Source organism: Montipora foliosa, chromosome 6 (genome assembly GCF_036669935.1).
Source record: "Montipora foliosa isolate CH-2021 chromosome 6, ASM3666993v2, whole genome shotgun sequence".
Classification (NCBI taxonomy): Eukaryota; Metazoa; Cnidaria; class Anthozoa; order Scleractinia; family Acroporidae; genus Montipora; species Montipora foliosa.
This window is the reverse complement of record NC_090874.1, coordinates 34,699,969-34,716,483: the sequence shown is the minus strand read 5'-3', so window position 1 is coordinate 34,716,483 and position 16,515 is coordinate 34,699,969. Positions and strand designations below refer to the sequence as shown.

The 16,515-nt window shown below is 38.6% G+C and overlaps 2 protein-coding genes across 2 annotated transcripts in view; both read right to left on the bottom strand.

Annotated features, from left to right (window-relative positions):
• The window catches only part of LOC138007203 (dynein axonemal heavy chain 1-like), a 103,617-nt gene that overhangs the window by 26,906 nt on the left and 60,196 nt on the right, over window positions 1–16,515 (bottom strand). Inside the window, exons 56-61 of the mRNA XM_068853982.1 lie at window positions 16,393–16,515; window positions 15,856–15,987; window positions 4,234–4,479; window positions 2,784–2,933; window positions 2,432–2,592; window positions 996–1,221 (exon numbers count right to left, since the gene is read on the bottom strand). The exon at window positions 16,393–16,515 is cut by the window's right edge and continues 69 nt beyond it. Of these exons, the coding sequence (XP_068710083.1) occupies window positions 996–1,221; window positions 2,432–2,592; window positions 2,784–2,933; window positions 4,234–4,479; window positions 15,856–15,987; window positions 16,393–16,515 (1,038 nt within the window). The remainder of the gene's footprint in view (window positions 1–995; window positions 1,222–2,431; window positions 2,593–2,783; window positions 2,934–4,233; window positions 4,480–15,855; window positions 15,988–16,392) is intronic.
• LOC138007204 (adrenocorticotropic hormone receptor-like) lies at window positions 9,155–10,523 on the bottom strand. Its single transcript, XM_068853984.1, has one exon. It carries the CDS (start codon window positions 10,212–10,214, stop codon window positions 9,237–9,239), a length of 978 nt encoding a protein of 325 aa, XP_068710085.1. The 5' UTR covers window positions 10,215–10,523; the 3' UTR covers window positions 9,155–9,236.

Here is a 16,515-nt window from a genome sequence, read left to right as displayed (position 1 = left end):
AATTAAAGAATTTAGAAAATAATACTCGCTTTATGAGATCAAACGTTTATAAGAATGCAGTTTTATTAATAATCATTTAATTATGATTTACTGTTTTTTTTTTTTGATTAATTGAATTGAATTGAATTTATTAACTTTGCCAGTCAAACTGGCAGAGCGCCACAACAGCTTGCGTCAATTACTGTGGTCCCTTTTTTCACCCTCCCAACCATGATACACAACAGAAGACAGACCACAACACCGGGAACTACGTGCCCTACTCTTAGCGACAAGTGTGTGGGTTCTTTTACGTCCCACAGAATTATGAACATTGAAGGTTTTGAGACGGGGCCTACGGTTTATCGCCCTTCCGAGAAGACTAGAGAGTCTAACCATTTGCAGATGTAATTACAAAGGCAGCACTTTCTCCTCAGTTATTTAAAGACCCTGAATGGTCGTCCGGCCGGAGTTGAACTCACGACCTCCCGCGTGACAGCCCGGTGCTCAACCAACTGAGCCACAGGTGCGCGGTAATCACATGATTTTTCTCGTGCAAATTGGAAAAAAATAAGCACAAGTGAGTTTCCTTCAAACATGAAAGCGAGTACATTTTTACCCTTTGAAAAAAAATTACGTGTACTTATTTATTCCAAATTATACGAGAAATATCATGTGATTACTTATTAGTAATAATCACGAACAAAATTCGAGATGAGATCATAATTCATCAGAAGAAACGCCGCCATCTTGGTTTTTCATGGTACAGCGGGCTCAATTATAACCATCGGATTTTGTCACTAAACGGACGCTCGCACTGGAAAAACCGGTTTGACGAGAGAAAACAAGATTGACTAGTCCAGAAGCTCGGGCTGCGGCGGCTTCAAAGAGTTGACGCGATTCGGGCAGAGCCTACTTTTCTCCTCCTCATTAAAGAAAAAGACAAAAGGAGGCTCTGCTCGCAGGGTGTCTATCTATCTATCTGTCGCCAATTCAGTGCAGAGTTTAAGTTCAATTACCTTGATTTCCATTGACTTCGCCTTGGATTGTTCCAGTGTTTGAATCAAATCAATGTCATCCACGGGACTTCCTTCTGATGCCGATAGCTTGTGCAGGATTTTATCTTCAATCTCCTTTAACTCTTGTTTCATTTTAGCGTTGCTCACAATCAACTGATTTTTGGCTTCCTCCAGATCTGGCCTCTCCTCGGCAACAACTAAAGCTAATAGTTGATCTTCAAGACCACTGAAAGAAGGTAAGTAATACAGCCTTTACCAATTTGTATTTTACTCCGAGCATCGAGATTACAACAGAAAACTATAATTCTACGTTGGTCCGTGTCCGTTAGCGGAAATTTGTGCTTAAATGTTGATTAACAAACATTCAAGCACTGTGCATCAAAGTTCCGAACGAATATGCCAACACAGTTTTCAAGAAAACGAAGATGCATGACTATATAAAACGACGATACCATAGCTCCTTCAAAACAAAACCCTAATGCCTGCAAATGAAAAAGTTGACATTGATTCAGTCAATTCTTTTTTCGTTTTGTCGCAGTGAAGGATTTTCAGTGAACAGCCATCGCAAGCATTTAATTTGTAATATATTTTGTTTTTCTTTCTAATCGAACGAATGGTCCGCAACATTCGATAAATCAATCCTGCGATCTACACGTCTCCGAAGCATTCGGATTACATCTCATAGCTTCAAGTTGGTCTTGGTTACTGTTGTACAGCCACGAGAAGGATTGAAACTATTTGTGTCTATTTTTTAAGTGAGGGTTATACGCGAAAGGGAGAAATGATCCTCGCCCTATCTACAATTTAAGCAATTGTCTCTTATAAAATTCAGACTGCTTCAACGGGATTTGAACCCATGACCTCTGCGAATTCCGTTTAAGCCACCTGAATCTTGAGGTGTCCAGGTAAGTGCGGGGTTCACTTCTCTCTTTTCATTGTTGTGGAAGACTGACATTTCCAGAACCTAGCCAGGATAAAATCAGCATATAATAGTGGATTGACTCCTACGTAGGAGTCATGCATGGGCTCCCGCTCTAAAGATGATCTCATTCACCAAGACTAGGGATAGACCTAACCGGCTAACTCAATGTTGTACCAGATTCAAACCCTTTGGGAATAAAACGTTTTGTTCCAGGTATTTCCACATCATTTACATATGAATGCAACATTATCATGCAAATAAAACACACAAAGAATATTAATCCCGGGAGATTTGAATTGGGTACAACATTGAGTTAGCCGATTAGGTCTATGTCGGTTAGTCCTAGTTTCGAGTTTACAATCAGTAGTGTTCCGCTCACCTAAAATATCATCTGCATTGTAAAAAAAGTCTGATAGTCCTCGCAAACACCTTTAAACTTGCCACAAATAGCAAAAACCAGAGCTTCATATCGATCATTGCAAACCAGTATGTCAAATAAACTTCGATTACTTACCCTGGTGAGAGCGTGAAGTTAACAATAGTGACCTTTGTGGAAACCTCTGGAGTGTAATGAGGATTGGGAAGCTTGGTGGTGATGTAAAACTTAAAGTCATCATGATAAGGAATAATCGCGTCCCCCAGTTTGATTACAGTGCTACCTGATTGCTTAAAGGTCTGAGGAAAGACAAAAACAAATTCTGCTTTTAACACAATGTGTTCACATCATGCACAAATGCAAGAAATACTGCATGTATGCACATGAAGTCAAAGTTAAGTTTTTCTTGCCACAGAATATAAGGACAATGTGTGAACAAAGTATTTGGAAAGTGGCGATTAAAAAAAAAAAAAGAAACATCGATATTCACTTGTTTGAGCAGGATGGGTTCCAAAGCAGGGTCTAGTTCTTCTCCAACGTTCTCCAGTAAGCATGGTTTACCGAAGCGAACAGCATTCTCCAAACTTCGCAGAAAATCTCGGTCACTAAGCTTGATGACATCAAGGCCAGCGTCTTTTTCCTGCAGCAAAAAAAGATTGCCGCACAAGATAACCGGAAAATGACTATGAAGCAACAAACCCTATATTCTACCCGTCAATTAAACGTAAAAGTTGGGGGACAGAAATAGAGAGGAGACAAGTAGAATAAAGAACAATTGAACATTTTCTCACTGAGGTACCACATCAACACCATTTTTTTTGCCACAGAGCGAGCAGAGCCGGATACGCAGGCCAGCCGCGGCAACAACATTATCAAAATTTAAAATCAATATACTGTGCAAAATCTCGATGTTTTTGGCTTTGCCGGGCTTTAAACATAATGCAACGCGCTTGTGAATACATTGCTATATGGACACACACACAGTGACGTACGGTTATGGACCTCTTCATCGTAAACATTTTGAAACGTGCGTCCTGTCTTGTGCTTGCGGAAAGGGTTTTTTGAGGTGACAGACACTACAAAACATGTATCGTGCATTGCGATACAACTTTTACATTTTTTCAAGTATTTAACATATTCTTTTGGCATATCCCAGGACTCCATTTTGTTAATGATGAATTCCAGAGGCATCACTTTAAATAGTTCGCCTTTTGGACAGGCAAAGCGAGAATATTTTAAAGTTTACTTTAGCAACGAAGTCATCCTTCGCCTCACATTTTCTCATTTGTACCTTTTAATATTCGTTTAATTACACACATTCAAATAACAATACAGTCCGGCCGCAGCACCGTTTCATATCCTTGGACTAAACTAGTATGTTGTGCTGGTTACAAGAAATGTTCCAGTAAGGTACTTAGTCTGCCTGTAGTGACCATTTCTTCGTTTCAATGAATACACCTGCCAGGGCTAGCGCTAGCCCATTATGAATAAACGCCGTCAAACAATACTCACTAAAAATTAAAGTGTAATGTTACGAACGCAAAGATGTAAAATTACACATTCTCAATGTGTAAACTACTACACTAAAATGATCTTCTAAAATTACTCTAAATTTTGGGTATTTTTACTATTTTTAAAGGATAAAAGTTAGTGCGTAATATCAAGGATAAAATTACACAGGTGAAAGTTTACTTTTACACCAATTTTAATAGTAACTGCCTGTTCATGGATTAATCTACACCACTTTATAGTGGTTTTTGTACATATAATATGTATGTAATATAATGTAATATACAAGTATCCTTGTGGGTAACTAAAATCCATGAGAAATTACTATAAACATTGCCTGTATTGCTTAAGGACATTCCAGATAAATAGCTATCCGTACGCTCACCATCGAAAATCAGTCCAATTCTAAGACGCTTGTAGAAACTACTCACCAAGTTCTTTATCCACTTATTAGCTTGTCCTTGTGGATCAATAAACAGTGGCCACCTCTGTGAAAACTGCACAATAACACCATTCTCTACGGACAGAGTATCTCGCGGTAAGCCAGCAATTTGCCAGTTGCGAATCTTGACAGGATCACCAAGAGTCACCACAAGATTGCAGTTATCCGAGTGAGGAATTTCTAAACCACGCAACTCTGTCAACCATTCTTCGACCAAAGATACGCGGTATTCTCCCTGGTGATTAAATAAGCAAGAAATATTTCGTACAATGAACACAGTGTACGATTCCCAAGAAAATGTTTTGCAACCTTAAAGGTATCCACGCTTTGATAGGACGACACCCCTTAGTGATAAGGCAACCGGCTTATAGCTACACTAGGCCTTTTCTTCCAGATGAAGGTTTTTCCGGATCATAGACAGTGGGAGCGCCGAAACTCATACTCCTTTGTTTCTAAAGCATACAACACTGTTTGTTTGTTATTTATTTGTTGTAACAGGTTGACGTTTTGGCAGCTATTCAGCTGATGTGGACCTCCTATATCCACCCACCCATATACACACAGAGGACAGCCACAACACCGGGAACTTCATCCCGTACTATTCTCGAATAGTGTGTGGGTTCTTTAACGTCCCACGGGGAACTGTTGAACATGCAAGATATTTGTGAGACGGGACCTACGGTTTATAGTCCTTATCCGAGAAGAATTGAAAGTCTAACCATTATAAAGGATGTAATTATAAAGGAAGCACTTTCTCCTCAGTTATTTAAAGACCCTGAGTGTTGGTCCGGCCGGAGTCGAACTCACGACCTCCCGCATGGTAGCCCGGTGCTCAACCAACTGAGCCACCGGTTTTGCATGTTTTAAATGAAAGAAAGGAGCTAATACATAAGTTGAATATTACACTGTAGAAGAGGAGCTCCTTTTGGTTGTGACTTCAAGATTCTTTTACATATTACAATACATACTTACACAGCGAACAACAAACAGTCCTATATTTCTGTCACGAGGTTTTCACAGACTGATTTATTTTTAGATTGAATTTTCCGGGAATGAGACTCCCACAGAAGCCCGATGACCAATCACAAGAAACAAAATTGACGTCATGGCGTCACCAAACCAGAAATGCCTTTGTTTCTTGTTCTACGGTAAGCAATGCCTGTAGGGTGAACGTGGCTCTTTAAGTATCCCAAATGGCCGGAGGCAGAGCAGTTGGCTATTATAACGATCGAATTCAGCCAGAGGTCAGATCGGGTCTTGAACCATGGATCTCCGGATCTCAAGGCAAGCACCCTAACCCCTGAGACCGCACTGCGTCCAAATTGGGATTTAATGTACTTTGCTGAAACCGGTAACGGGCATAAGGAAATTACCGCTATGGAAATTAGTACTGTACTATAGTTAACAATTAGCTTATGAGATTTCTATGTGGTGATAGTTGATAAGGCCAAAGGCCAAATCAACTATCACTTCATAGAAATCGAGAGCAAAAAATCTAATTGTTTTAGTGGAATTCTTACTAAAATTTACTTCAAATGACGGTTTCCAATTATTTCTTGACGTATTGTTAAACTTTGCGCCTGAAAAAGATCCCTCGGATTGAATTGCCATTTAAAATCTAAGTTGTGCGCGCAAGCGCATCAGCTTTTTCAATAATTTCAACTTTTTTGAAAGTAAAGAAACCGTAAATGTCCTTCGTTTAGACTTCTCAGAAATTTAATTACCCATTCGCATCCAACTTTTCCTCCAAAACTTTGGAAAAACGAAAAAAACGTCGTTATTTCCAAGACGACCTCCAGCCAGTGGACACTAATGGCTGATAGTGTTCAATGGCTCAGCCAATCAGATTACAGCATTTGCATTAGTATACTAGTACAATTCTACTAATTATAATTAGTATATACCAAAACAGTGGATAGCGTTGAAAGCGCGCGCTGATTGGCTACTCAAACTCCGGATATCCTTTGCTATTCACCTGCGAGCAATTCGCGCGGGATTTGCGCCCGAAAATGTTGTAATCTTTGCAGAAATAAATGAATTAAAATCATCTTTTTGCTATATTATCTCAATGTTTTAGTATATACTAAAACAACTATTCACCTCAGTGTCCACCACTAGCCACCTCCACTTCGGTGAATAGTTGCTAACTATCGAAACTATCATCATTATCACATCCGATAAACAACAGATAGTTATCGTCATCATCACTATCGTTGTAATCACAGTCATCGTTTTTAACAATATTATTTCCACCACATTCCGCTGATTTATTAAAAATTATTTTGTTGGGTTTTTGGATGCGAGCTGAATTGGCATACCAAAATAGGTACAAACGAGGTTTAAACGTAACATTCGTTGTTGGTACTCATAGGTTCTCAAGCAGGAAGTCTTCCAACCTCCTTCCCAGGGTCTTGGGACCGAGGTAATTTGAACTACCAAATTAAAATAAAAAATAAAAAAAGTGGGAGAGATGGATAATACGAGCGTGGAGGGTTTTGTCCAAGGGGCCCCATCTTTTATGCTAGATGAGAACATAGTGTTAAATTTAGAGAAATTAAAATGTCGAGATTTTTATCGGCTCTTGAATTTTAAACCACACCAGTCAACTCCAGCTGGCTTACAGCGTTGGAGTAAAATACTTCAAATTGACAGTGCCTCATGGGGAGAATGTTTTAAGATGTCATATAAAACATGTAAGGAAACTAAGTTAACAGAATTTAAATTTAAACTTCTTCACCAAATTGTAGTGACCAAAAAGGAATTGAAAAGATTTGGAATTAAAAGTGAAAGTGACTGCTTGTATTGCGGTGAATCAGATTCCATAGACCACACTTTTCTTGACGGCCAATCTACCTCGTCTATTACTCGTCAAGTGGTGGAGTGGTTTAATGCCACAAACAATACCAGTTTCAATCCAGAACGTAAGGAAACAGTGTTTGGCTTGTTTAAGCAATGCCTTGCTGGGCATGGGGCTGTGAGAAAGTTTAACTATACTTTTTTATACATGATGTATTACATTTATTCAAACAAGCTAAAAGAGAGCTCGATTATTTTATCTGAATTTGTTAATAAGATTAATTTTAAATATAAGGTTGAGAAATTTACACGATTTAATTTACTTTATTCGCCCTCCTTGATTAATCACTCAGTTCTCGTGCATGTCACATCATTAGTTGTATTCGTTTTCTTTTCTTTTTTTTTATATATGTATCTTGTGCAATGTAAACTTGTTATGTTAAATAAATTAAAAAAATAAAGAAATAAATAAAAAAATAAGAAAATACACTGAACCTCGTTACATCTTGCCGACACTTTCTTATAGTGCTTGAAATACAGGGAATTGCTATTTGTTAGGACTGGAAAGCGGATATTTCTACTTCCTCGTCTAAGCTCCCCAGATTCGATATAAGACTTACGAAAGGCTTAATATTTGTCTGTACGAAATCTCATTGCAATAAAGAATTTAAAAAAAGTTTGTAGCAATCAGAAAATGAAGCAGGCCATACAACCAACTTCTACGGTGGAAAAAAGTATTTAGTCGAAGACATCACTTTTTACATTGCTCTCTGTAATGAGCCAATCTCCCAACATGAATATTTATCAGACTCTCTCGTTCTTTTGTTTTTTGTTTTTTATTATCTGTGAACAAAATGTTGGGGTACGAAACAACACAGATTGATCAAAACAGCTCCTTTATTCGCGAAATATAAGACATCCCTTTAATCGAGCTGCTCTCAATGATCGACTCCAAAACAAAGGGGACCCACGGATGTATCATGAGGGCACACATGTATCAGTTATTTTGCAAACATAGTAATGGAGGAACAATTTGTTCCAATCCGTTTTCTTAGCAACATTAGGCAGAACTAGAACGCAAAAAAGATAAGAAAAAAACACAAGCAAAGGTGACATGAACTTAAAACGCAAAAGCTATATTTCAGGTTGCAGAGAACATGAAAAGTGATGTTGACATTTATCAGGAAAAGTGATGAATCAGTGCGAGTATCACTTCAATCTTTCAATTTCTTTCCTTCATCAGTCCTAACAAATGAGCACAAAAATTGACCTGCTCCCAAATGAGGGGCTTCATAGTTCATTTGGTAGAGCATTGCACCGACATCACGGAGGTCATGGGTTCAAATCTTTTTGCATGAAGTCACCTGAGAATTTTCAGGTGTCTATACAAAACAATTACTTAAATTGATGATGATCACTTCAATTTTTCGTCTCCAACATGCACTTTCTTTCCATTCAGAGAACATGAACGTGACGTTGACTGATATTAATAGCTATCTATATGCTAATTACAATCATTACTGGATTGGCGAAATTCTAATCCTTAAAGCATGCAAATGACTAAGATATTTGCACTTCTCAAGTAGATCAAGGCTTTTGAGACTGAATAAGCGTCCATAGCAGACTCACGTCTGTAAACGCAAGGGTATAATTGTCTTTACAATCCATTAAGCTCTTTCCATAAATGGATCTGGCGCTCCACCATTTGGTGGTATAATTGTTTTACAAATGGCAAACGAAGTAAGGACGCCATCAGATCATAGTTAGTAGAGGGGATTATAAATCTATTACTGTGAGTGTAAACCTTTTTTTTTTGACGAATTTAATAAAAGGTTTCACTTTAACATATGCATTGCATTAATAATGGCAAAACAGAAACGTCGCGAAGAATTGGACATATCTAACCAATTAAGAAATACTGATCCCACAGCATCTCATATTTGTTCGCATGTTGCGTTCAAAGGGCATCAATGTACCAGTTGCTCTGAGGTTACAGTTCTAACGAAGCTAAAAGAGAGACTGGTTAGGGGAGGTCGGGTAGACAACGTGCAGAGTACAATACCAAACGAGGAAGTATGCCTTAAAATAAGATCACGTTTTCATTCAAGAACAAGTTCCAACTTCCTGTCGTTTATTAATCGGAAGATAAAATCTCGATACTTTAATCAAATAGGTTCCATCGTAAAAAAAAATTAATCAAGAGTCTTCTACGGCTCCAAGAGCACTTTTTCCCCTATAGTCTTGCCAGCTTGAAGGTGATGATTCTTCTTGTATGCTTCGTGGAAGTAAAATCCTCTTAAAAGCTCTCCGAAAGTTTGGTAAACGCCAAGCGTACAAAAATGGATTCAGCGCAGAGGACAACAAAACGAAGATGAATTGAAGATCCCTCAAAACATGGATAGTAATGCAGTCACAAGACAAACAGAGATTCATTATGTAAATCATAACACAGGATGGAGTATAGCAAAAAAGGAAGATCCCTAACATCATCATAAGTGCCTGCGTTAAATTTTTCTCCCTGGAAGCCGCTCTGAGTCTTGCACGATTCTCCTCTGATTGTGAGCTCTGTCGTATTGTTTCCAATTCCGAAACCTGCGCTCGCATGTCTCGCAAAACCCGAGCGTATGTGAAAAGAAAAATGATTAAAGTCAAAGCTACAGCAGTGTTTGCAAACACAAAGGTATACCTCAAATAGCCAACTTTGAAGTAAACAAACGGCAATGAGCAAGATACAAACCAAATGGAACCTGTGATGAAAATGGCACGTTTAGTGCCGAACCTTGCTCGATACCGTAAAGGGTAGCTTATGGCTGTATAGCGATCCGCTGTCAAAGCAGCGAGGTTCAAAACTGACGCGGTGCAGGAGATAAAGTAAGACATGTGGATCAACCAAGCAAATTGACCAATATCAAGAGAAAGGCCTTCGCGAAAGTGAATCAACACAGATATCGGCTCAGTGATCACGCCCACAATCAAGTCTGATACGGCCAGATCCACAACGAAGAAAGTGAAAGGCGTCTTGAGACTTTTATGGGGATCCTTGAAGACAGCAAAGCAGACTAAAAAGTTGCCTGGAATTGTCATTAGGGCAAGGAGCAGAGACAAACTTGCCGTTATGAAGGAAAGAGGTACTGGCGCTCGTACGCTGGCACATGAATTTTCAGCACCAGCCATCCTTCGGTAACTCCACTTTGGTCCTTGCTGAATTATTGTCTTCCTTCCGATTCCAAAGAAAGAGACCAGATGCTTCAACCAAAAAGTAATTATCAGCACGTCAGTAGAAAACAAGAAGCTCGTCGATGTGGTTTTTCTCAAATTGTTAGGCCTAGCAGGGCTTCGACGTCACATCTGCAGCTGCTTAAGTACGGAACCGACGTTTTCAATATGACACTTTTCTAAAGGTTCGAACTTCAAAACCATGTGGTTTCAAGACCTGTGAATCTCATTGAAAATTCGCTGGGAATCCGTGATCGCGTGCGTTATATAGCACGACGTTTTCACCTGCTACCAGATTGAAACCCGCGTTAACACTAGTCCTGTCATTTTCCTTTTATGGCCACGCAAACAAATCGCTGACAAGGTTGTTTGATATTTTACTTTGACGGAAATAACGTGTGTTATTGAGCCAAAGTAATTGTTTTGGACTAAGCCCTACATCAACCAAAATAATCATGAACGCCTTTGGCGATCAAATGAAACAAAGTAATTTCAGGACATATTTTCTCCATATGAACCGTCATAGAAGTTACTTTTTATTGTTGACTGGCAATATTGACAAAAAAGCAAAAAAAAAACCGGAGGTTGGTTTTATCCCTAAAACAGGGCATTTATATTCTGTGGCTTTTTAATTCCACACATGACCTCAAATTTGCACTCTTAATTTGAAGTGCGGTAGTACACTTCAACTTAATGACATAAATTGACTACAAACGCAGCCTTGGGAAACTTGAATGTAATGGTACCAGTTTTGAAATATATGTAGTGTAAAAGCAAAGACGAAGGAAAAATGAAAGCTAATCAAAACAGAGTAACCTGTGTTGAACATGCAAAAAAGAAGTCAAAACTGAAATTGTAAGCCACTTCTACAAAGCAGAAAAGCTCTTGTTCTACTTCTTAAAAAGAAGGATTTTTCGGTTGAAAACGTTAAAAATGAACTGATTAAAAAACGGAAATGAAATCATTCTTTCGTATTAAAGAAACGCGTATAATTTAAATTCGATTAGCCCGGGAAAGCTTTCATTGGTTTGACAAATGACTTTTGGGTCTGAATCCTGAATAAAATTTACACATGCACGTGTCCAAAAACATACAAAACTTCCTCCTTAAAATAACATAGCACGATGGCGAAAAATATAAAAGACAAACAAAAATGACAAACATATATGTAACTTGTACGGTGTGAAATGGGCAAAAGAGCGTGCTTGTTTGGGGCACCAAACTATGAACTGTCGCATTCAACTCAAAAGTAAAAATTTCACGGTCCCCATATCCGTCAGGATGGAAACCTTCAATGTTTTCGTTCATATCCAATTTTGCCTGAGGCTCGTAACGTGTTTTCGGGGTTTCATTTGTCACAAACGTGCTTAAAAGGAAGTGATGCTAACGGCGCCGGCGCTAGATCAGATAAGGAGATGCAAGCAATAACAAAAGAAGAAGTCTCCATTAGACGGGAAGACATTCTTAGCTACAGTAGGTCATCAACTTCATATTTATGAGGCCAGAAATCATCAAAGAACAGTGTATCTCGCGATAAGCCAGCAATTTGACAGTTACGAATCTTCACACCTGAAGACTGCAGTAAGAAATTTTAGACAACGTGAGTTAGTCAAGTTAGTCAACCAACCCTAACCCTAAAGACACGCGGTATTCTCCCTGGATATTAAATGAATTTTTAAAATAGTATAGAAATATTTTGCACAATGAACAGTGCGCGGTTCACAAGAAAACGTTTTGCAACTTGTTTCGTCACCCTATAGCGATAGGGCAACTGGCTTACACAAGGTGTGATAATCAACATACAGTCAGTCATCATCATCATGGTCGCCACTATCGTTAGCATCACCTGTGATCGCAATCATCGTCGATACGACTATTACTGACTCACACCACAAAAAAACATTAGCTCCGCTTATCTGAAAAGAAGCTTAACTGGAATCCAACACAAGATGTCGTCCTGATTTCATCGGTAAATTTGAACCAAAAAAAAAGAAACGAAAATTAAATAAGATATGCAATGCACCATGTTGTTTCTTGCCAACACTTTCTGACAGCGCTTGAACTACAGAGAATTGCCATTGTTGAAACTTGAAAGCGGATATTACCATTGTCTTTCTCGGCTAAGCCTACATAATAAAAGGCTTAGCAGGGGGTTTAATACTCTTCAGTATGCAATCTGACTACGATAAAAAAGTATGATCAAAAAATTAAGTACGCCATAAAACCTACTCCTACGGTGGGAAAAAAAGTTGTAGTTAAAGACATCATTTTTCAAATTGTTCCTTGGAACCAGTCATGAATAAATCAAATTCATTTGCATGTAATCATGTCAGAGTTTTCGGATCCTTCCTCAGCGACACAAAAGACATCCTTTTCACCAAATTGCATTGCTCTAAATGATTCGGCTAAACTCCAAAATGAAGGGGTTCCACGGATGCATCAGGTACGCATGTAGTTAGTGTTTTCACGAGCATATTATATAATTGCCCATGAACAATTGATTCCAATCCGTTTCTTTTAGCAGCACTAGAACGCTAGAAAGATAAAAAGCCAAAGTTCACGCAAAGTGTGTTATCTGTTGGGTTGCCTGTAGCTTCAAGTAAAGAGTATTACGGAAGAGGCTTTGGGAAAGCAGCACACTTGGCCATCTCTCAAAAGGAGGTTGGACATTTCCTAACAATTACACGACGCAATATCCCATCTTTATATTACAAACTTACCGCTGTAAAAAAATGAAAACAGGCAGAATTAAAGCTTTAGTTCAATAAGAAATAGCGTTTCTGAGCTTAGCCCCGCTAATTTACAGTATTTAGGTCTAAAAACCACTTTGAAAACGGTTAGCTTTCAGTTGCTTTGCTGGGTACCACCATGTCATACTCTAAAAATCCGACTTTTTCAGGAGCTTGTCTCGTTAGTCTAGTGGATATCGGAAGCTGTATTAAGAACCCATCGATCCGACTTCGACATTCTGCTTTGCCTATCCAGAGTCTTCTCTGCATGTTTCAAAATGTTTGCTACTTTGAAGTAGATTTGAAGTTTGAAGTAGATTGTAAGTCGTGCAAGTTGAATAAAAGTATGAAGGGGGTAGTTTGTAAAGAAACTGTGGTGCTGCGTCGGTGGAGAAGTAGTATACAAAAATTTGGTTTTATCAACGGAGTCGATAACGTAAATTGGCCACCGTACAGAGATTCTAAAAGCTGAATCTCTGTACGGTGGCCAAAGTTTACATTATCAACTCCGTTGATAAAACCAAATTTTTGTAAGTCGAATAAAAGAAGCAAATGGCGACGTGGATGAAAAGCAGTTGACAACAGATTCCAAGCGGGCACAGATACTGAAAGATGACGCTAAACATCGAAATTTGGAAACAATACCCCGTTTTGAACCTTGTTGAATTATTGTCTTCCTTCCGATTCCAAAGAAAGAGAGCAGATACTTCAACCAGAAAGTACATGAATTATCAGTACGTCAGTTTAAAACAAGAAGCTCGTCGATGTGGCTTTTCCTCAAATTGTTTGTGAGCTGGAATTGACGTTTTAACTATAACAAGCAAGGAAATTGATGTGTAACCTTGTGAAGAGGGATAAATTCTAAAAGGGATTCGACGTCACGTAATATCAGGAGCCGCTTAAATACAGAAACAAGTTCATGAATGATATCGTATTTTAAAAATGAAGGTTTTTCACATATTAGTAAGGTTCCAGCTTAAGAAAAAGCTTGGAGCAGTTTTTGAATCTTAATGAAAAATCGCCGGGAATCTTTGACCGTGAGAGTTATGCACGACATTTTCACCTGCTTCCAGAGTTGAATCGAACTGTCAGTTCCTGTTTGGTCACAAAAAAATCGCAGAAAAGATTGTTTAAGTCATTTTTTGGCCTACGCTCAAGATCAGCCAAAATAAACGCGTCTTAAATCCAAAAATAACCTCAACTTAATTAACTTGAAGATTAAGCGCGACTTAATGACATAAATTAACGACAAAAAACACAGCCTTGGGAAACACGAATGTAATAGTACCAGTTTTCAAGTATATGTAGTGTCACTAAAGACGAAGGAAAAATGATAGGTAATTGAAAACAGAGTAAACTGTGCAGAAGAATAAGGAAGTCAAAATTGAGATTATGAGACACTTCCTACGGGCAGAAAAACATTAATTCTGGTCATGTCTCACAAAAAAAAAAAGAATTTTCTCACTGAAAATGGTTAAAATAGACTGACTAAAAATGCAACTTGAGTAAAATAAGTCCTCATCTTAAAGAAACACGTAAGCAAAGCAAAGATTAAAATACGATTGGAGGGCCTTAGTCAGTTTGGCAAATGACTTTTGGGTCCGAAACATGAATCAATAAAATGGCAATTTACACATACACATGCCCAAGAACCATACAAACATCCTTCTTAAAATAACATTACCTAGCACGACGTCGAAAATATAAAAAATAAACGCAACTGCTTCACTGAACTTTAAATGTAACTTGTAAGTAAGACATGGGCAAAAGAGCGCGCTTGTTTGAGACGCCAAACTATCGACGGTCGCAATCAACAAGACAGTAAAAATCTTGCAATATTTATTGCAAATTTCGGGTAGCGGCATCGTTTGAAGAGGCACTGAGACGAAAGAACAATATACGCCATTCACATGCAAACCATGAAGTGACAGGGTACTTTGCAGTTTAGCTGTAAATTTCATAGGTCCTCACATCCGTTAGGATGAAAACCTTAATTGCTTTCTTGTCTGAGGCTCGTAACCTCTGCTCGGATTTCATTGGGCACAAACGTGCTTAAAACGGCTGTGACGCTGAAGGCACCGCCGCCAGATCAAATGTGGAGGTGCAAGCAGTAAAAAAAGAACAGTCTTAATGAGACGGGAAAACAATCCTAGCTAGGTCGTCAACTTCATAGTTATGAGGCTAGAAACTCTAAAAATAATAATAATTTTTTCCACAAAAAGCGAAAGAAATAAATATAACAAAATTGGAAGAGGAAACAAAAATATACTCATCTACGGGGCTACAGTTGATAATTAGTAAAAGCTACCCAAAACTTTCAACACTAAAATGTGGCAAGTTTAAAATTACTGAAAAATTATGATTGGGAAAAGCAAAGATTTTGGGAAACTCAAACGACAACGAAACGGAGCGCAAACTTCTTCCTAGGCTTCTCTCGAGGCTTTCTTCGATTAAATTTCTCAAATTTCGTCGCCTCTTCTCTCGTGATCTTTCCTGCTCTTCATCCCTTTGCTCGTCACTAATAGTAAAAACTCTTTGTCAAAAGTGACGAAGGTCTGTGATATAAACGCGGGCTGCACAAATGTTTCCCGCCAATACAATTCGCCCACCCGTGCCTTAAAGCTGCATTCGCGAGGCTCCTCTCCCTTCCCTTTCTTTGTCTCACATCCCCCTCCCCCAGAGTCTGTAGGGACGGACGTAGGCTCGGTCAATAACGTGACAGGTGCCTGGAGCCCCGTTATAACCCAACATTATAACACTTTAACTATCACTTTCTCGTGAAATAAACTGGGATATAAATGAGACTCTGTGAGGGCCGATGATTGTAATCACTTTTCTGTCAAAATATAAGAAAAAGGAAAAAAACTCACAGTAAAGGTTCCAAGGTAAGCGATGACCCCTGACGAAATCATGACATCACCAACGATATTGACTATCTGAGCATCGAACTCAAGCACTGATTCATGCCAGCGGACTTTTTCGTCACTAAGCCCACCAATCAACTGCATGACAGAAAAGAATGGGAAAAAAATTAAGAAACTCATCTACTAAAGGGAAAAGGGGAGACATAGTAATTTAAATAAATCCGGCTCGTTCCAAACAGAGAAAATAAGCTAATTGCAATGCTTCCTAGTTAATTGATATAGTTGTTTTCGTTGCTGGACACTTGAAAATAGTTATCCTGTCCTGTGGATTAGTTTCGAATTATTGCGCAATTAAGAACAAAAGATCAGAGTTAATGTTCAGAGGAGCAAAGGAAAATGTCAACAACTCCCTCGAATCTGTTCATGGGTTCTTGCATAATTCAAAACCAGCCTATTTGATTCCAGTTACCTTTCCATCTGGAAACATGAATTAAGTAACCGAATTCTGTGAATGTAAGACTTAAAATTATATTTGTCTCTGACCTTTTCAGCTCTTCCAAGCCTTCCTGAGCACTGCTCAGTCTTGAATTCGAGTTCTTGTTTCTTGGCAATACACTCCTCATATTTAGCCTGAAGGGAAGCGATACCTTCCTCTACTTCGGCTAA

Coding starts and splice junctions, on each gene's coding strand:
- LOC138007204 (XM_068853984.1), bottom strand. CDS start 10,214: ATGGCTGGTGCTGAAAATTCATGTGCCAGCGTACGAGCGCCAGTACCT.